Below are 21,444 nucleotides of genomic sequence, written 5' to 3' on the forward strand. Positions count from 1 at the left end.
TATTCTATTCTTATTTCTTATTCTACTCTATTCTATTATTATTTCTTATTTCTTATTATTCTATTCTATTCTATTCTATTCTTATTTCTTATTCTACTCTACTCTATTCTATTATTATTTCTTATTTCTTATTTCTTATTATTCTATTCTATTCTATTCTATTCTATTCTATTCTATTCTATTCTATTCTATTCCATTCCATTCCATTCCATTCCATTCCATTCCATTCCATTCTATTCATTCCATTCCATTGGTTCCCAAACTTTGTGGCTTGGCAACTCGGCTGGGCGAGGGAAAGGAAGAACTAGGCTGCGTGAGTGGCGGCTGGCATGCATGCCAGCAAGTGCCCACCAGCCCACTACTGGTGCAACCTGAGCTGTGCACATGTGCATACAACTTCTGGTCAGCTGCTTACGTGGCCCACTTCCGAATAGGCCACAGCCCAGTGGGCCACAGCCCGGGGACTGGGGACTCCTGATCTCAGGTAAGACCCAATTTTTCCACCCCTGATAACTTTGCCTCCTTCAAGACCCCCTACGAAGCGGAAAGGTGTGTTCACCTTGTTATGGGTCGATTTCAAAACTCTCAAGGTGGAGATTATGGAATCAAAAAGTACGTGCACTTTTCACCCGGTTCTTTACGGAAGACAAGTCCTTCCCATGGCATTCAAATCAGCCGCGGCCACATACAATAATTGCTTAAAAATTCCAGATTTTCCCAGAGCGAGTTTTAAAAATATTGGAGCTAAGCGGAGAGACTTAAAGCCCGCAAAGAATTAACTGGATTAATTAGCAAGGGATTTCAGAAGCAGTTTCAAGCTAGGAAACCAAAACACTACATTGTTTAAATACTTTGACAGCAAATCAAGGTTTCCAAGCAGCCCTGACTGTTCCATCCCCTCCTTCTCAGTTCAATGTTTTAACACATTTAACCTGACGGAGGGACTTTATCACGAGATCCGAATGACGCTGTCAAAATACTAAAAAAAAAAAAAAAAGACGCTAATTTTTTTAAAAAAATGCCACAAGCTGTTAGCAATTTTGCCGATATGCATCAGCCTAGGCAACATTAATTAAAAAATCAATAGCCGGGGACATAAATAGCTCTTATCTGTGGTTTAATCTGGAATAACTTCTTTCAATGTGAAAATATCAGGGGTGGGGGGGAAGTGAGTGCAAAGAAAGAGACTCAGACACAAATGTTATCCCTATTATGCAAGACAAAGCTTCAGAAATAAAAGGGGGGGTGAAAAAAAACAGGGTAACGCTGAGCGGGTGAAGAAAAAAGGAATCCTAGGTAGAGAAACATAAGGAATGTTTCTTCTATCCGCTATCGTTAACCCCCGTAATTAGGTGGAAACCAGCAGATGAGAAGGACTCGGTCAATGGGGTCTCTAGGAAATATGTTCCTTTTATTAGGATGGCGACGATGATTACCAACTGCCCGCCAAGGTAGAATAGAAAACCAGAAATTCTTCACGGGTTCCGTCCCCTTTCAAGGAGACCTCGCCATTTATCACCGCAGGACTGTGTAGCTTTGCAAAATGGAATGCCCAGCACACTTGTCTGCTGATAGTTAAGAGCCTTGGTGGAGCAGTGGGCTAATGCCTCCTTAAGTAACACCAGCTGCCTGCAATTAGTGCAGGTTCGAGTCCCACCAGGCTCAAGGTTGACTCAGCCTTCCATCCTTCCGAGGTAGGTAAAATGAGGACCCAGACTGTTGGGGGCAATTAAGCTGACTTTGTAATAATGCCGCTTGGGGGTGTGTGTGAAAGCCCTAATAAGCAGGCATATACATAGAATGAAGGCTACTGCTAAGCTTGTAAGCCGCCCTGAGTCTTCGGAGAAGGGCGGGATATAAATGGAATTAAAATAAAAAAAAATAAAAAATAGTTAGATGTTCGCCGCAAGGAAGAGAAAGCAGGAGACGGGGATAGCAAAGAAAGGGCGGGATCTGAATAAACGAAGGGGCAAAAGGAAGACAAGAGGGCATAAACAGCCAGATTGCCAACTTGGTGGGAGTGAAGGAAGCTAGCTAGCGTTTTAACAGAATAACAGAGCTGGAAGGGACCTTGGAGGTCATCTAGTCCAGCCCCCCTGCTCAAGCAGGAGAGCCTGTATCATTTCAGACAAGTGGCTGTCCGGTCTCTTCTTAAAAATCTCCAGTGATGGAGCACCCACAACTTTTGGAGGCCGGCCGTTCCACGGGTTAATTGTCCTCACCGTCAGGAACTTTCTCCTTAATTCCAGGTTGCTTCTCTCCTTGATGAGTTTCCATCCATTGTTTCTTGTCCTGCCTTCGGGTGTTTTGGAGAACAACGTGACCCCCTCTTCTTTGTAGCAGCCCCTCAAAATACTTGAATACTGCTATCCTGTCTCTCCTATTTCTTCTTTTCTCTAGACTGGCCAAACCCAAGTCCCGCAACCGTTCTTCGTCTGTTTTAGTCTCCAGGCCTTGGATCATCTTAGTTGCTCTTCTCCGATTGTTTTTCCAAAGTCTCATCATCCCTTTGTGATACGGTGACCAAAATGGGCTGCAGTATTCCAGGTGTGGTCTCGCCGGGTTTTTTTATAAAGCGGTACTAATACTTCGCGTGATCTTGATTCTATGCCTCTGTTTATACAACCCGGGATCGTATTAGCCTTTTTGGTTGCTGCCACCCACGGCCGGCTCATAGTCAAGCGACTTGGTAAAAACTTATAAAAGACTAGACTGGCTGTAACACAATTCCGGGAACCGTTCTCCCTATCTTTTTGTCTCCGGGCCTTGAAACATCTTGAACAGCTAAGATTCCTGAGAGGGGCACGGCTTTGCCACTGGAGACCTCCCTCAAAATTCCTGCCGCTCTTCGAAAACATATGAAGAAGAACTTCTTTGCACTTTTTTTCTTCATTTGTTTTAGAACGGTGGCCGGCAGTTTGAGGGAGGTCTCCAGTGGCAAAGCCGTGCCCCTCTCGGAAATCCAGGGGGGGGGGGATTCTCTTGCTATGACCTCCTAGGATTTGAGTTTGAACCATCTTCGTGGCAGATGAGAAGGCCAAGAGTTGGAAGATCAACTCTTATGAGTGGTCCGTGCAGAGCTGCACACCACGATTCTTTTTCTTCTACATTCTTAAATTGTGGAGAGAACCAACACAGAGCTAAGAAGGGATTTCCTGGCAGCGAGAACGATTAGCCAGCGGAACGGCCTGCCACCAGAAGTTGTGGCCTTGTCACTGCACGTGTTTTTTTTTAGTTCGTCAGAAAAGTTCATTTCTAACTGTACATTTCCCCTGCTCTCTGCACCTGTGGCGATATCTTATCATGTAACCATAGTGACTCTCATATGTCCAGCTGTGTTACGGTTTCAGACTGTTTTGTGCGCATGCCTAGAAAAAGTTTCTCACAGTTATTCTTTTACTGTCTTTCACTTTGCTGTTACTGTCTGTTATGTTAGGATGTAGTCAGCTAGCTCTCCTTATAATATATATTTAGTTTTTGTAATTAAAAGGTATGTAGTAAGATTATGCGTCGTGTTTTATTTCCTTCCTTCATGCACATCATGCATCCTCTGAAGCACGGTCCTTCGCCCTCTACTAAGGTGATTTATACCTTGACAGGCCGCTCCATCACTGGAGGTTTTTAAGAAAAGGTTTGGACAGCCATTTGTCTGGAATGGTATAGGACACAGGTCTGCAACCCGCGGCTCCAGAGCCGCATGCGGCTCTTTCAGCTGTCTCCTGCAGCTCCCAGTCCTCTGCCATGTGCAGTCCAAACAAAAAAAAAAGTGGGACTAAAAAAGTTCAACCAATCAATTCAAATATGCAGGGTAGGTGCATATCTCACCTTGGCTCCACTCTTCAGTCAAACCCTGTTCTGCTCTTTCACTGTTTCAGGTTGCTGACCCCTGGTATAGGATCTCCTGCTTGAGCAGAGGGCTGGACTAGAAGACCTCCAGGGTCCCTTCCAGCTCTGCTTTTTTGTTATGCTGTTAAAATAGGAAACAGCTAGCTAGGGAATAGCTATTGACCTTGATTGCAATAAGATCTCTGCTCCTCTTTAGGCAGGTGACAAGACGTGTCCTTCGGCAACCCCCCAAATGCAATAGGTCAGTTACTGGCCATGCTACTGGGGCACCCCATGAAAGCCCGTTCTATTTCACCAGTACTAGAAACTTTATTTTGCAATTAAGAAAGCGGAAATTAAAATTTAGGCAGGGGGTATTATGATTAGCCTCTGTCACCACAAATTTTTTTAAAAAAAACCTGATTTGGCAAGCAAGGGAGAAAGATACAGCGTTTTGAAGAATATCATTGTAGAACAAAAAAAAGAACGTGCATGATATTATAATTATGCTAAAATTAGAATGAATGTTAAAAGAAAATAATAGCACGGGGAAATTTTTTCTACAGGGTAGCATTTAGGCATTAAAAAAAAAACCACTATAGCCTACCATTATTTATAATTCAATTAAAAGGTGTCCTCTAAGCTTCCCTTCAAGCTATGAGCTACATAATAATCTTTTTTTTTTCCTCATTAAAATGTAAAGTTAATGAGGATTCCACGGCAAACAGAAGAAATATAACCTATTTTTCAAGCAAGAGTTCTAACAGAGCAATCAGAAGGAAAGTCTCTTTCATGTCCTTTTTTTCCTCTACTCATTAATTTTCTTTTGGGTTTTTTTTAACAAAGGCTGTTTAAACGGGGGAAAAATGCGCAGAAGTTTAAACACAGTAATTACACAGAAGCTGCAATGAGGTCATTAGCTTTTTTAAAAAGCTGAAATAAACAAGCGCCAGCTACGTTTCTTTTAAAAGATGTCAAATTCTCCCATTTGACTTGTCCATGGGGGACCTGTTGTATCCCTATTTCTCTCTACGCAAGGTGGTCAAATTTGGACTCACCGGAATCGTACGCCAACTGTAGCCATCCTGGCAGTTTTATTGAAAAGGTGAACCCCAATCATCTCAACTCATAAGCTGGTCAAGTTGGCGTCTACTGGATCTTCTTGCTAAGATTTCCACTGACTCAGCCAACAGAGAATCTCTGTTCATGCTCTCGGGTTTTTTTGGGGAAATATCTCTACAGCAGATTGTCATCTGCTGCCTTTAACTAGCCTGAGTCATCAACCAGAATTTTAGGCCGAAATTTAGGTTGAGAGTCAACTCATATGAGATCTATGTTTGGGTAAAAGGGTCTACAAGCCACAGAGAGGTCTCTTGGCCTTAAAGTTAAAACAACTTCTTTCTCTCTACAAGCATACATATGGAGAGGGAGGGAGGGAGGGAGGGAGGGAAAGAAAGAACGAAAGAAAGAAAGAAAGAAAGAAAGAAAGAAAGAAAGAAAGAAAGAAAGAAGAAAGAAAGAAAGAAAGATGAAAGAAAGAAAGAAAGAAAGAAAGAAAGAAAGAAAGAAAGAAAGAAAGAAAGAAAGAAAGAAAGAAAGAAAGAAAGGAGAAAGAGAAAAAGTGGGGGGGATGAAGTAGATCACTACAGGATTACAAGAAAACATATAATCCCTACTATTCTGTGTCAGTTAATATGAGGCTCCCATTTGGATAAAATGGTGTACAAGCCACAGAGAGATCTCTTGGTCTTCAAGTTAAAACAATATCTTTTTCTTTCTTTCCTTTTCTTTCTTTCTTTCTTTTTTTCTTTCTTTCTTTCTTTCTTTCTCTCTCTCTCTCTCTCTCCATGCACACACAGAAAGAGAAAGAGCGAGAGAGAGAAAGAAAGAAAGAAAGAAAGAAAGAAAGAAAGAAAGAAAGAAAGAAAGAAAGAAAGAAAGAAAGAAAGAAAGAAAAAGAGGGGGGGATGAAGTAGATCACTACAGGATTACAAGAAAAACATATAATCCCTACTATTCTGTGTCAGTTAATATGAGGCTTCCGTTTGGATAAAATGGTGTACAAGCCACAGAGAGATCTCTTGGTCTTCAAGTTAAAACAATAATCTTTTTCTTTCTTTCTTTCTTTCTTTCTTTCTTTCTTCTTCTTTCTTTCTTTCTTTCTTTCTTTCTTTCTTTTTTTCTTTCTTTCTTTTTTGTTTTTCTCTCTCTCTTTCTTTCTTTTTTGTTTCTCTCTCTCTCTCTCTCTTTCTTTCTTTTTTGTTTCTCTCTCTCTCTTTCTTTCTTTTTTGTTTCTCTCTCTCTCTCTCTCTCTCTCTCTCTCTCTCTCTCTCTCTCTCTCTCTCTCTCTCTCTCTCTCTCCACGCACACACAGAAAGAGAAAGAGAAAGAGAGAGAGAGAGAGAGAGAGAAGGCTGAAGTAGATCACTGCAGGATTACAAGGAAACATATAATCCCTACTATTCTGTTTAAGTTAACTTTTCCATAATTCGCCAAAGCTATAATCTGTGTATTTTGCCCAAACTGTATTCACCGCTGCTTTTAAAAGCTTGCATGAGTTGCGGACCTTAGCATTCCCATCGCAAAAAAGAAAAAGGAAAAAAAAAGGCCCTAAGAGTGAATAACTAGCATTTTCCTGCCACCAACGCAGCCCTTAACCCAAGCTTGCAAAATTCCAGTAAAGCTCTCGTGGCGAAGAAGCTTCACTCCGCAAACTGTGGACAACGGCAGAACACGGCTGGCTGTGCAGAACAAACAGCTTAATCGCTTGTCATTACTCTATGGGAAATCTACTTTAAAGTCATTAGTTCTTCCCTTTTAAATCTTAATGACTCCCTAATTAAAGTTCTTGCCCCAGTCTCAAGATTCAGCATGGCTGAGATACAACGGCTAACCTCACGTGCATTAAGCTTAAAGCAAAAAAATTAGCACTCATTAACAAGATTACCTGTTGAAACGAAATAACCGCAAACAGGGGAAAACTGTTTGCAAATGTTGTGAAGGAAAAGATCAGAGTTTAAAACCGTACTTCTTACATTAAACCTTTTTTTTTGGTGGGAGAGGGGGGCTAAAAGCCACACAATCTCCCAACTATTCAAAATGTGGAGAGGGGACAGGTGGGAGGGCTGGGGCTGGGGCTGGGGGGGGTGGGCGGAGGGGGGACCCTGGTTATTTCAATGCAACTCCCAAATCTTCACAAACCCACTCAAAAGCTCTCCACTGCAAAAGAGACGTTCCCAAACGCTCGCCGAAGTGGAGTCATTTTATCGACAGATTCAAATCTTGTTTTAGTTGCATGGGAAAAAGCACTTTTAAAGGGCTGCAAAAGCGGGCAGGGGCAGGGTTTGGGGGGGGGGAAGGGGAAAAAAAAAGAAAGAAACTTTTCAAAAAGAAATATTTCTTCCCCGACTAAGAAGTTTCAAGCTTAGGAGTGAAATTTCAGCGAAGGTGGCGGCATTGTCTGTGCGATTTCTACCGCCAGTCTCTGTTGTGAAAAGAAAAACTGACAGATCTGGAGGCTTTGTAAACCAATTCAGGAACTTTCATGCTTCTTATTTGTTAGGCCAAAGGTTAAATTGCTGACCTGTAACCCCCTGCTTAGCGGCCTTTCACCTTTCCATGTAAAGCTTTATTTCAACTCTGTATTTACATGGATTAGTCTCTTTTCACAATAAGGAATCTGTTCAAAACTAAGGACTCCGCTCTCCTTGGGCTGAAAGCAGCCACAATTATTCGACCCTGGACTCTCTCTCTCTTTCTCTCGTCTTTCTCTTTCTGTGTGTGCATGGAGAGAGAGAGAGAGAGAGAAAGAAAGAAAGAAAAAGAAAGAAAGAAAGAAAGAAAGAAAGAAAGAAAGAAAGAAAGAAAGAAAGAAAGAAAGAAAGAAAGAAAGAAAGAAAGAAAGAAAAGGGAGGGAGGGAGGGAGGGAGGGAGGGAGGGAGGGAGGGAGGGAGGGAGGGAAGACAAACTATCTGTCTCTTGGCAAAGACACAGAGAGAGAAAGAGAGAAAGAAAGAAAAGAAAGAAAGGAAAGGGAGGGAAGACAAAAGAGAGAGAAAGAGAGAAAGAGAAAGAAAGAAAGAAAGAAAGAAAGAAAGAAAGAAAGAAAGAGAAAGAAAGGAAGGAAGGAAGGAAGGAAGGAAGGAAGGAAGGAAGGAAGGAGAGGAAGACAACAGAGAGAAAGAAAGAAAAGGAAAGAAGAGGGAGGGAAAATGGAAAGAAAGAAAGAAAGAAAGAAAGAAAGAAAGAAAGAAAGAAAGAAAGAAAGAAAGAAAGAAAGAAAGAAAAGAGACGGAAGACAACAGAGAAAGAGAAAGAAAGAAAAGGAAAGAAGAGGGAGGGAAGGAAGACAAAGAAAGAAAGAAAGAAAGAAAGAAAGAAAGAAAGAAAGAAAGAAAGAAAATGAGGAGGGAGGGAAGACAACCTCTCTCTCTCTCTCTCTCTCTCTCTCTCTCTCTCTGTGTGTGTGTGTGGGTGGGTGGGTGGGTGTTTGGAAGAAAGGAAGAAAGAAAGAAAGAAAGAAAGAAAGAAAGAAAGAAAGAAAGAAAGAAAGAAAGAAAGACGGTTACTGCTTTACTGAAACAATGGAAGAGGGGATGCCTCCTACAACATTTAGCAAACAAAGCCAGCCTGCTGTGAACCTGATGAGATGTCAAACTCTGTTAGAAATATAAAAATCGACAAAAGGGATTTCCCCCACCACCCCGGACCCCCCAGCCCTTTGCAAAGTCTTGCGACCAAGACCCCCTCTACAGAGAGATTTCCGCTTTTAGGATTAAACATGCCTAGGAATAAAAAAAAATATTAAAAAATCCAGTCCCTATGCCAAATGGCACAAAAAAAAAAACCACATTGCCCTTGTGGATTTTAGAAACAGCGGATAAAACCGTTTCCATCCGTTTATTTCAAGCCCCTCTTCGCCCCCAGACTTTTCTTTCTCTGGTTGCTATGTCAGAAGGAAGCTCTCCTTGCTTGCTTTACGGCCAGACGTTAAGGATTTCTCAGGAGGGACGGTGAACGGGCACAAAAAAATCTTGAAGGTGGCGTCCAGCAAAAGTATTATTCCAATCCTTGGCCAGTCCAAACACGGTAACGCTGATTCTTTCCAGGAAGACCACAAACGGGGATGGAGAACCTCTTCAGAACTTCCAAAATCAAAAGGGCTGCAGAGAAATCCATTAGGACGTGCAATGAACCCAGGACTCCATAAGGACCATCCTGTCTCTTGAACCTTCAGTCCTGGGTTTTAGGATCAGCAGGAGCCCAGAGGGAGTGCCATTTATAATAATAATAATAAGTTGGAAGGGACCTTGGAGGTCATCTAGTCCAACCCCCTGCTCAGGCAGGAAACCCTATACCATTTCAGGCAAATGGCTGTCCAGTCTCTTCTTAAAAACTTCCAGTGTTGGAGCATTCACCGCTTCTGGAGGCAGGTTGTTCCACTGGCTAATTGTTCTGTCAGGAAGTTTCTCCTTAGTTCTAGGTTGCTTCTCTCCTTGATGAGTTTCCATCCATTGCTTCTTGTCCTGCCTTCAGGCGCTTTGGAGAATAGCTTGACTCCCTCTTCTTTGGGGCAGCCCCTGAGATACTGGAACACCGCTATCCTGTCCCCCCTCGTCCTTCTCTTCGTTAAACTACACATACCCAATTCCAGCAACTGTTCCTTATATGTTTTAGCCTCCAGTCCCCCAATCATCTTTGTTGCTCTTCTCTGCACTCTTTCTAGAGTCTCGACATCTTTTGGCTGAGAAGAGCCCCTTAAGGGTTGTTCATTCAAGCTTTGGGGGTAGATGGTGTAGGACACAAATCACCTCGTCCAGCTTCGACTGAGTTTTAGATGATTATTAGGATCGACGATAGCCCTGATGCTGTTGCCTGGTTGGGTGATGAAACGTCTCCAATAAAACAACCAGGCTCAAAGAACACCAAGGACCCCGTAGGTCATTTTTGGCAGCCAGTTTTTGGGAAGCTGTGATTGTAACACCTCAAACAGAGAATACGTCAGGGTATTCCCCCAAACCCAACTTTTGGCATACTCCCATATTTACAGGGCTCTTCAAACTTGGCCCTTTGATGACTTGTGGACTTCAACTCCCAGAATTCCTCAGCCAGCGTGCCACCTTAGAAGGCAAACGCTTTTAATTTTGTTGAAAATTTATTGGATTCAGTCTCTGGTTGATTCTACTTTGATAAAGAGTGCCCAGATCCATGGAAAAGCACCGCTTAAAAACAGCATCCAGTTTCATCACACTGAGCTCTGCCGGTTCCAAGCGGGCCAAATTTTGAGACACACGCCGAGAGCGTCGGACTGCCAGGCTTGTGGTGACCCCTGCATTTTTTGCAGCCAGTTTTTTGGAAGCTGTGATTGTAACACCTCAAACAGGGAACACGTCAGGGTATTCCCCCAAACCCAACTTTTGGCATTCTCCCATATTTACAGGGCTCTTCAAACTTGGCCCTTTGATGACTTGTGGACTTCAACTCCCAGAATTCCTCAGCCAGGGGAGAAGATGGCCAAGGGATCAGAAGAGTTTTAGAAACCCAAGAAGGACGCCCAACCAAGCTTTCGTTGTCAAGCTTTTTAGCCGTGCGACGCAACACCACGCTTCTGCCTTTAACCATCCCACAAAGCTGAATCCTCGCAATTTCGCGTTACGCCAAGGAAATGTGAGGCGGAAAGCCCTTCCGGATGTCAAGAACTGAGTTTCTCCCATTTTCCCCGCGCCAAAATTGGCTCACTTCCATCCATCCATCCATCCTCCCTTGCGTAAACCCTACCTTGGTAATTACTCAGCTTGGTTAGTTCGTCAGGAGCTGGAGTAGGGAGTTCTTACTTAAACCATGTCTATGCCCATTATTCTAAGTAGGCACCAGATTATGGCTTAGCCGGTTAGACTAAGGGCCAGTTCAAATGCAAATGGGCCCATTCTCTCAAACAAGGATAAACTCCCTCGGAGTTAATCAATTTCCTGGGGGAGATTTATCTCCCTATTCAACCAGTGTTATGTTTAGCAGAAGAGGCTGCCCGCTCTTTTAAATGCCTTTGTTAGGCACCCAGGCTGCGGCTGTACGCCCGTTTCTTTTATCAATCCTAGGGAACATTTGTCAAGGCAAAAGAAAAAAGAAAAAAAAAGAGAGCTTATAACAGCTTTATCCCACTGCTTTAGAAATACTTTCTAAGCTTGTGTGCAGATTTTCGTGTTATCATTTTAAAGAGGGCGGGGAGAAAAAAAAATAGATATGAAAGGAACGCTTTACCTGTGCTAAAGCATTTTTCGCAATTCCTTGAAGCCACAAGCGCCCGAAGAGTTTTGTGCGCCATCTCACACACACACAAAAAGAAACGATAAAAGGACAGGTCCTGGCGTGGCGACACCCGAGGATCCAATACTGCTTTCTGATGTCTTCTTCTGCAAAGCCTGGCACCCCGAACGCACAACCCTTACACAAAAGCTCCCCTATGCAGGAGGAGCGCGCGTGCACACACACACACACACACACACAAAGCCACCCAGTTTTCAGAGCTTTTTCTCTTTCAAACGTTCCCATCTTTAGTGATTTATCACTAAATTTAGTTTTGATCAGTTGCTTTCGACTAACAAATGGATTTTTTCACCCGGTGCTATTAGACAACCGCCATACCCCTAACAAGGCAGAGCCTTTGGCAAGAGTCTCAGAGATGGGCAGATTCAGACACGGCTCATTTCTAGCCCGTGACTCGGGCGGAAGATTCTTTTCAGAATCAGAACAGGCCATTAGAAAGTGGAAGAAGACACAGCCAAGAGGGCCTGTTTTTCCCCACCATGTTTTTTTTTTCTCCACAAGGCCCCCTGCACCCTTGGTCTGTAACGATGCATCTCTTTCTTAGGGGAGAGATTTTATTCGGGGCCTGCAGAAGATCAAAGCTAACAAGGCAAAGGCTGTTTTCGGGTGGTGCAAAAGAGAGAGAGAGAGAGAGAGAGAGAGAGAGAGAGAGAGAGAGAGAGAGAGAGAGAGAGAGACGGAAACGGAGAATGCACAAAGTTTTAGACACACACACAGAAACACAACGGTTGTCCTCAGGGCCTTAGAAACAGCGGAACTGAACGGGTCACCTCTTCTCATCCCGTAATAATATAAGTCTTTCTCTTGTAAAAGGCCATGCGGAAGACGAGATATTTTGAGTGAGAACGAATGACTCGCCCCCCCTGATTTGACAACCTTTTTTTTGGGGGGGGCAAGGTTGTTAAGTGAATCATTGCGGTGGTTAAGCGAACCCAGTGCTCAGTCAGTGGATCTGACCTCCCTTGCTGACTCTGTCAAAAGACACACACACCCCCAGCCGAGAAGCCGGCAAGTGGCGATGAATGCTAATTGCCAATTGCTAATTGGCAATTGAATTTTTGACTGTGTTGGCTTCAAGGGCACTGCAGTGGTTGTAAGCGCCAGGATCAGTCCTAAGTCGCTTGTTCCAGCACCGTCGTAACTTTGAACGGTCGTACGTCAGGGACTACGCCTCGCCATATGTGAATCAGGTGGCCATTTAGCGCTGCAAAAGAGCCAGGCAGATTCAGAACTTATTATGCACATTAGAAAACTACAATGTGACGTGACTTTTCGACCTAGCCGCCATTCAAATTGGGGCACTTGTCGTAACGTCTTACAAAGTTTGAAATTCCTTAGCCGGAGTCGCACTGTGCCAAATCTGGGCTACGTGTGTGTGTGTGTGTGTGTGTGTGTGTGTGTGTGTGTGTGTGTGTGTGTGTGATCAAAAACATCCCAACGGAACCGCTTTCAAAAGTCCTGGGGTGCGTCTAGCGCTGTGTGGGTGAGCATTGCATCGTGAACCAACACCACACCGGAAGGGGTGCCGTAGAAAATCGCGCCAAATGTGACCATGCCAAAGGAGTACGGCTAGTGAAGTTCCCGGAGCGTGGTTCGACCATCAGTTCAGACGTCTGCAGTGAAAGGTTACGAAAACTCAAAAGGAGTTCGTCCATCACAAACGTCGGCGCCTGCTGACTTCCGGTGTGGTGTTGGTTCACGACAATGCTCGCCCGCGCACCGCTAGACGCACCCCAGGACATTTGAAGCAGTTCCGTTGGGATGGTTTTGATCACACACACACACACCATGGCCAAGATTTGGCACCGAGCAGGCAACTACTAAGGAATTTCCAACCTTGTAAGACAGGGGTCTTCAAACGTGGCCCTTTGATGACTTGTGGACTTCAACTCCCAGAATTCCTCAGCCAGGCACGCGTGCCTGGCTGAGGAATTCTGGGAGCTGAAGTCCACAAGTCATCAAAAGGCCAAGTTTAAAGACCCCTGAACTAGACATACCCAATTCCAGCGACCATTCTCTTCCCAAGAAGTCATGAATGGCTCAAAGTTACCTTCTCATCTTTGACATTATCCTGGAATTATAGCAAGAGCACAGAGAATTCCTCTGAGTTCAGAAGGCATGCCTGGCTGAGGAATTCTGGGAGTTGAAGTCCACAAGTCATCAAAGGGCCACGTTTGAAGACCCCGGTTGTAAGACATTATGACAAGTGCCTCAATTTGAATGGCGGCTAGGTCGAAAAGTCACATCACACTGTAGTTTTCTAATGTGCATAATAAGTTCTGAATCTGCCTGGGTCTGTCATCGATAAACCAAACGGAGGCTTATTTCCGAATTGCCCTCGTAATATGAGACTTTTATCTTGTAAAGTCTGCCAGCAACAGGATGGCCTTTTACAAGAGAAAGACTTATATTATTAGGGGATGAGAAGAGGTGACCCGTTCAGGTCCGCTGTTTCTAAGGCCCTGAGGACAATTTTGAATTGCCCTCTTATTACGAGAGGACAAGAGGCAACACTTTTGCAGTGCTAAATGGCCACCTGATTCGCATATGGCGAGGCGTAGTCCCCGACGTACGACCGTTCAAAGTTACGATGGTGCTGGAACAAGCGACTTAGGACTGATCCTGGCGCTTACAACCACTGCAGTGCCCTTGAAGCCAACACAGTCAAAAATTCAATTGCCAATTAGCAATTGGCAACTTGCCGGCTTCTCGGCCGGGGGAGGGGGTGTGTCTTTTGACAGAGTCAGCAAGGGAGGTCAGATCCGCTGACTGAGCACTGGATTCGCTTAACCACCGCAATGATTCACTTAACAACCTTGTGCCCCCCCCCAAAAAAAGGTTGTCAAATTGGGGGGGCGAGTCATTTGTTCTCACTCAAAATATCTCGTCTTCTGCACTGGGGCTAAGCGAGCCTCATTCCGTACTTCGAGTGTGCCCCTCCAGACACGTGGGACTACAAGTCCCATGCCAGGAACGGGAGGTACCAGGTGAGCCTAGGTGGGAGGCATTTCCAGCTCAGAGAAGACTCTGGGGACCGTCTGCCTTCTCTGCTCCGAGCAAAACCCCGTCAGGAAGGATTCAGCCGAGGGACGTCGTTACCTGTGCCCGACGCGAAAGGGCAGGTGACTTCAACGTAGACCTCAAAGGTGGTCTCCGGGTTTTGCCTGAAAGAGAAGAAAAGGTAAGGGCGTTTTTTTCAGAAGGGCTGGTCAGAGGCAGGTCTGTTAAAATCGTGCAGAGGAAAAGAGGAAGGGGTTTCAAGGAGGGGCTGGGAGACTAGTAAGTCCTATATGTATATGTAAATGTTTGTAAAGTATTTAGATTACCTTGCTAGGCCCCAAACATGGGACAAATCTTTATTTCCTGTTTCAGCCTAACCGAAGGCCATCGACAGGCAGTAGTCACAACAGTGACAGCTCATATTTGTGTAAATTTTAGATACACACACACACACACACACACACACACATATATATATACGTATGTGTATGTGTATGTATGTGTATGTATATGTTTATGTATATGTATATGTATATGTGAGAAGGGCGGGATATAAATGTAATAAAAATAAAATAAATAAAATAAATATATACACATATATAAAAGGTAAAGGTAAAGGTTCCCCCGCACATGCGTGCTAGTCGTTTCCGACTCTAGGGGCCGGTGCTCATCTCCGTTTCAAAGCCGAAGAGCCAGCGCTTGTCCCAGGACGTCTCCGTGGTCATGTGGCCGGCATGACTAGATGCCAAAGGCGCACGGAACGCTGTTCCCTTCCCACCGGAGTGGTCCCTATTTTTCTACTTGCGTTTTTTACGTGCTTTCGAACTGCTAGGTTGGCAGAAGCTGGGACGAGTAACAGGCGCTCACTCTGTTACGCGGCACTCGGGATTCGACCCAGCAAACTGCTGACCTTCTGATCGACAAGCTCAGCGTCCTAACCCACTGAGCCACCGTGTCCCTTTTATATATATAAAAGTCTAGCACTGCTCAAACAGAGCAGTGCTAGACTTCAACCATGGTTCACGAGACTCCGTTAACTTCCATTAAAGGCAGAAAGTGCCATGGAAAAAGCCGAATTAATTCATGCCATTTTTGAGCAGAGAAGGGCAGAGCAGGAGTCAAAGGACGACACCGGTGGTGGAAGATTTATCCTTTAAAGGTAAAGGTAAAGGTTTCCCCGCACATGCGTGCTAGTCGTTTCCGACTCTAGGGGCCGGTGCTCATCTCCGTTTCAAAGCCGAAGAGCCAGCGCTTGTCCGAGGACGTCTCCGTGGTCATGTGGCTGGCATGACTAGACGCCAAAGGCGCACGGAACGCTGTTACCTTCCCACCATAGTGGTCCCTATTTTTCTACTTGCATTTTTACGTGCTTTCGAACTGCTAGGTTGGCAGGAGCTGGGACGAGTAACAGGCGCTCACTCTGTTACGCGGCACTTGGGATTCGACCCACCAAACTGCCGACCTTCTGATCGACAAGCTCAGCGTCCTAACCCACTGAGCCACCGCGTCCCCTATTTATCCTTTAGGGAGGGCAATTTTTCTGGAAAGCCCAACTGGAAGAGGAAAGAAAAAAGAAAAAAAAACGATCGGAGTCTTGAAGGAAAGAAACAGACACAAGCAAACTCCGTCTGCTGGTGTTGCAGGCACGTTTTGCCAGTCTCTCTCCCCCCACCACCAACCTTCTCTTCTAAGCCCAGAGCTGACGATTAATTATTGCAACACATTATTTAACAGTAGCTATAATTAAACCAAGCCAGGCTTTCAACACCTGCTGGAGTAGTTTTAAAAATGGGCCCACGGTGCACAAGTCCTGTTTTCCTTTTAGCTAAATGCAGCCGCTTTAATAGTATTTTCCAGCCTGCTACCAAAGACGCAACACAATGGGTTGTGGGTTTCAGGAGGCAGCATCACCCAACGTTCACCCGCTGGGGCAAGGTGCGAATCCTGGCTCGCCCCAGATCCCGAACCCACGTTCCCTCCGTTTTACAACACAGAAGCACAACTTCCTTAAACTCCAAAGCAGAATGTGGCCAGGAGAGAGCCTGAAGGCTGGAGGGGGGAGGGAAATGTGGATTTGGAAGATGGGAGTAAATATAAACCAATTCAGCCCTAAAAATAAAATAAAATCAATCTATAGGATTGCTTAAAGGTAATCCTCAACTTGCATTTTTTTTTTGGTTTAGTGACCATTCAAAGTTACAACGGCACGGGAAAAAAGGGATTTACGACCGCTATTCATACTTACAAGAGTTCCGGCATCCCCCAGGGTCATGTGATCAAAATTTGGAGGCTTGGCATGTACTTAGGAAACGTGCGGCGTCCCAGGAGTCACGTGATTCCCCTTTGCGACCTTCCGTCAAGCAAAGTCATAATGGGAAAGCCAGATTCACTTAACGACCGTGTTACTAACTTAACAACTGCAGGGATTCCCTTAGCAATAGAATAGAATAGAATAGAATAGAATAGAATAGAATAGAATAGAATAGAATAGAATAGAATAGAATAGAATAGAATAGAATAGAATAGAATAGAATAGAATAGAATAGAATAGAATAGAATAGAATAGAATAGAATAGAATAGAATAGAATAGAATATGAAATAAAATAGAATAGAGTAGAAATATAGAATAGAGTAGAGTAGAGTAGAGTAGAATAGAATAGAATAGAATAGAATAGAATAGAATAGAATAGAATAGAATAGAATAGAATAGAATAGAATAGAATAGGAAATAGGAAATAGAATCAAATAGAAAATAGAATAGAAAATAGAATAGAATAGAATAAGAAAGAATAGAATAGAATAGAATAGAATAGAATAGAATAGAATAGAATAGAATAGAATAGAATAGAATAGAATAGAATAGAATATAGAGTAGAATAGAATAGAATAGAAAATAGAAAATAGAAAATAGAAAATAGAAAAGAACAGACTAGGAATTAGAATAGAAAATAGAATAGAATAGAATAATAAATAAGAATAGAATAGAACAGAACAGAATAGAATAGAATAATAAATAAGAATAGAATAGAATAGAATAGAATAGAATAGAATAGAATAGAATAGAATAGAATAGAATAGAATAGAATATAGAGTAGAGTAGAGTAGAGTAGAGTAGAATAGAAAATAGAATAGAACAGAATAGAAAATTGAATAGAATAAGAAATTAGAATAGAATAATAAATAAGAATAGAACAGAACAGAACAGAATAGAATAGAATAGAATAGGAATTAGAATAGAAAATTGAATAGAATAATAAGAAATAAGAATAGAATAGAATAGAATAGAATAGAATAGAATAGAATAGAATAGAATAGAATAGAATAGAATAGAATAGAATAATAATTAGAATGGAATGGAATGGAATGGAATGGAATGGAATGGAATGGAATAGAATAGAATAGAATAGAATAGAATAGAATAGAATAGAATAGAATAGAATAGAATAGAATAGAATAGAATAGAATAGAATCTGGAAGGGACCTTGGAGATCTTCTAGTCCAGCCCCCCTCCAGCTCAAGTAGGACAACCTACACCATCTCAGCAGATGGAGGCAAGAAAGGTCACTTAGCTGTCTTGCTTAGCAACAGGAATGTTGGGTTTCCACAGCGGTCAAGCACTACCTGTATTTTCCCATTAACAAATCTCATTTTGAATTTAGACTGCCATCCAGCCATTCCTACAAAAGTCCCACCTGGCCCGTTCTAACATAACATTTCCAAAACTCTCGATTTAGGTATATGCCAGCCTGCTTTTTTTTTAAAGGGGGGGGGGAGCCCCTAATGCGCCAAGAGAAGTTGCTTAGGGCCTAGCGGATTTAAACCCGTCTCCGAGCCCATCTTGATATATATTCAAAGCCGTCTGATGCTATCCTTCTCCTACGGACCTTTGTTTGTTTTCGTTAAGTGCCCGGATCAAAAAGCCGCTTTCAAAAGCTAGAAAACTCCAGAGACCAAAAAAAACCATATTCTCATCCTTGAGAAGCTAACACTTCAGAGGAGAATTTGTTAAGCTCTTACAATATTCGGGGGGAGGGAGGGGCTTCCGACGTACGGCGCATGCACAACACAGATACACCACGCATCGCTAGCGTGCCGTTTCTTTGGAGGGCCAAAAACGACAAGCTACATCTTAATGCCGGATAGCTCCTTTGGGCTTTGTAGTTCAAATACCGATTTCTTGGGTCTTTGCATGGAATTCCCAAGTCCTCCACCTCCTTCAGCCTTGAAATGTCAAGTAGCCCTCAAGGTGTCAAGCCCGGGGAAAAAAAATCAGGAAAACCAGGCAGTTCGAACAAACATATTTATTGCAAGCTGAAGCTCTCTGCAAGAATCTGAACTTCAGGTCGAGTCTTTCTGTTGCTAAGCGAGACTTTTCTTTAAGTGAGTTTGGCCTCTTTTTATCTCCTATCCTGCCTCGGTCGTTCAGCGAATCACTGCGGCTGATCAATTAGTAAGCCGGTTGTTAAGTGAAGACAAGCCTTCACTCGGCTTGTCAGAAGGCTGCAAAAAAAAAAAAAGGGATCACGTGACCTTGGGAGTCAGCAAGGGTCGTAACTGTGAGTCGGCTGCCGAGCGTCTGAATTTGAATCACCTGGCCAAGGCCGTAACGGTGAAAAATGCTCTTCAGTTTACTCTTTGCAAGGATGTTGTAACTTTTGAACGGTCACAAAATGAACTAAGTCGAGGACTTCCTGTGCTAACGGTCAAAGCAAATGGGCGGTAGATAGGAATCCAAGCATTTCAAGGCGGGCTCGACTCAGATCTCTTGTGGGCACGAAGGGATTCGAGACTAATGACGCATTTGACCCCTCCCTCCCGCGGGCTCAGCTGGCTCCTCTCCTACACAAGGTTTTCTCCCTTAGAACTACATGTCCAGCTCGCTCCTGCAATATTTGATTTCTAGAGACTTCTAGCAGCCCAATTAATTACTCTGAATTTCTGGGAGTCTCTCTGTTTGACTTTGATGCTTCCCTTTTTTTTTTTTTGCCATCTGGCTAGGCCACCTAATCTTGGCGCGAGGAACCACTTCTAATCTATGGTTAGAGGAGCAATCCCAAAAGTTCTCCTGATGAATCCGTTCTTTCTTCCCAGCAGTTTTGTGCTTCCTTTGCACAACAGAGGCACAGAGTCAAGATCACACGAGGTATTAGTCCCGCTTTATAAAACCCTAGTAAGGCCACACCTCGACTACTGCGGCCAATTTTGGTCGCCGTATCACGAAAAAGATGTTGAGAGTTTGGGGGGGGGGGGGAAATCAAGAGAAGAGCAACTAAGAGGATCCAAGGCCTGGAGACTAAAACATATGAAGAACAGCTGCGGGACTTGGGTTTGGCTTGTCCAGGGATAGGCAACCCCCGGCTCTTTTACGACTCGTGGACTTCAACTCCCAGAGTTCCTGAGTCAGCTATGAGTCATAAAAGAGCCAAGGTTGCCAACCCCTGGGCTAGTGTAAAGAAAAGAAGGACCAGGGGAGACATGATAGCAGTGTTCCAGTATTTGAGGGGCTGCCACAAAGAAGAGGAGGGGGCCACGTTATTCTCCAAAGCACCAGAGGGCAGGACGAGAAACAATGGATGAAAATTAATCAAGGAGAGAAGCAACCTGGAATTAAGGAGAAACTTCCTGACAGTGAGGACAATTAACCAGTGGAACAGCTTGCCACCAGAAGTTGTGGGCGCTCCATCACTGGAGGTGAAACAGAAGAAAAACAATGCGTAACAATGTCAGTTAAAGCATCAAGGCGGCGAGGCTGCTCCCCAGGGTCTGAGTCTGCACAGATTCTCCCCAAATCAAAAACAATATAGAAACACGGCGACTACAAGAAACCTCACCGCCCCTCGGACCATCCAGGGTAGAGTCTAAATTAGGTGGCTCTACCTTTCGCCTCCCGCTTCCCCCATACTTGATATCGGGGTGGTGGTGGGGGGGGGGAACCAGAGAAGTTGCTCTGATAATATTCAGCCCCTTTGGTCTTAGGGAGATCTCTTCTGCATCCTTGCAATGGAAAACTGCGACCAGTTTTGGTCACCATTTTACCAAAAAAGACGTTGGGGCTTTGGGGAAAAAAAATTCAGAGAAGAGCAACTAAGATGATCCAAGGCCTGGAGACTAAAACATGGGAAGAACGGCTGCGGGACTTGGGGTTTGGCTAATGTAGAGAAAAGAAGAAATAGGGGAGACACGATAGCAGCCTTCCAGTATCTGAGGGGCTGCCACAAAGAAGAGGGGGTCAAATTATTCTCCAAAGAACCTGAAGGCAGGACGAGAAACAATGGTTGGAAACTGATTAAAGAGAGAAGCAACCTGGGATTAAGGAGAAACTTCCTGACAGGGAGGACAATTGACCAGTGGAACAGCTTGCCACCAGAAGTTGTGGGCGCTCCATCACTGGAGGTTTTTAAGGAGAGACTGGACAGCCACTTGTCTGAAAGGGTATAGGTTCTCCTGCTTGAGCAGGGGGCTGGACTAGAAGACCTCCAAGATCCCTTCCAGCTCTATTCTATTCTACTTCTGATGAGAAGCTATCTACTCCCCTCCTGGCCCAAATAGCAGCTTTCTTGACCTAGAATTTTGGGGATTCTAGGATCCCCAAGAATCGGGGGGTCTCTCTTTCCCTTCTATTCAGCCCAGAAGGGTTCAAGCAACCCTCCTTATTCATTCTCGCTCAATTACTCCATCCGTTTCTCCGTGCTGAAAACCAACGCCACTGATGGCCAAACGGGCCTGAGGTATGGAATTTCCCTTTGGAGTTTATTTCCAGGACCAACAACATTCAGGCCCGCATCTCCCATTGTCAGGTTTCCAAGCTACTCGCCACTGTCCCGGTCTCCACGAGGGAAGAATTTCACGCCTGCTTTTGTTGCTAAACAACCTTCTTCTCTGCTTGATTATCACCCAGGCAATCTTTGACATTACCGTGTTGGACCGGCAGTTCACTTTGTTTGCTGAAATGCAATAACCGGGCTAAAAGTGGAAGGGGGTGGGGGGGGGGAAGAACTCATAATAGGCGAAGGATCAATTTAGGATCCTTGAACTCTTTGTCCAAAAGAAACCTATTTTTGACTAACAGTAGGAAGAAGGCGAAAAGGGACGCGGTGGCTCAGTGGGTTAGGGCGCTGAGCTTGTCGATCAGAAGGTCGGCAGTTTGGCGGGTCGAATCCCGAGTGCCGCGTAGCAGAGTGAGCGCCTGTTCCTCATCCCAGCTTCTGCCAACCTAGCAGTTCGAAAGCAGGTAAAAATGCAAGTAGGAAAATAGGGACCACTCCGGTGGGAAGGGACCGGCATTCCGTGAGGCC

General features: G+C 44.2%; 1 protein-coding gene and 1 long non-coding RNA gene across 2 annotated transcripts in view; both read right to left on the bottom strand.

The window, feature by feature from the left end:
- DENND1A (DENN domain containing 1A) overlaps positions 1-15,192 on the bottom strand; it is a gene marked incomplete at its 5' end in the record, with an annotated part of 212,348 nt that extends 197,156 nt beyond the window's left edge. Inside the window, 2 exons of the mRNA XM_081339477.1 lie at positions 14,248-14,312; positions 15,173-15,192. Coding sequence (XP_081195603.1) covers positions 14,248-14,312; positions 15,173-15,192 — 85 coding nt within the window. The remainder of the gene's footprint in view (positions 1-14,247; positions 14,313-15,172) is intronic.
- LOC308674845 lies at positions 5,993-7,295 on the bottom strand. Its single transcript, XR_014027990.1, has 2 exons — positions 6,196-7,295; positions 5,993-6,133 (listed from the first exon to the last, which is right to left on the bottom strand). It is a non-coding gene; the product is annotated as an uncharacterized lncRNA (long non-coding RNA).
- Positions 15,193-21,444: the final 6,252 nt, after the last annotated feature.

The sequence above is a fragment of the Vipera berus genome, assembly GCF_964194415.1.
Source record: "Vipera berus genome assembly, chromosome: 15".
Taxonomy (NCBI): Eukaryota; Metazoa; Chordata; class Lepidosauria; order Squamata; family Viperidae; genus Vipera; species Vipera berus.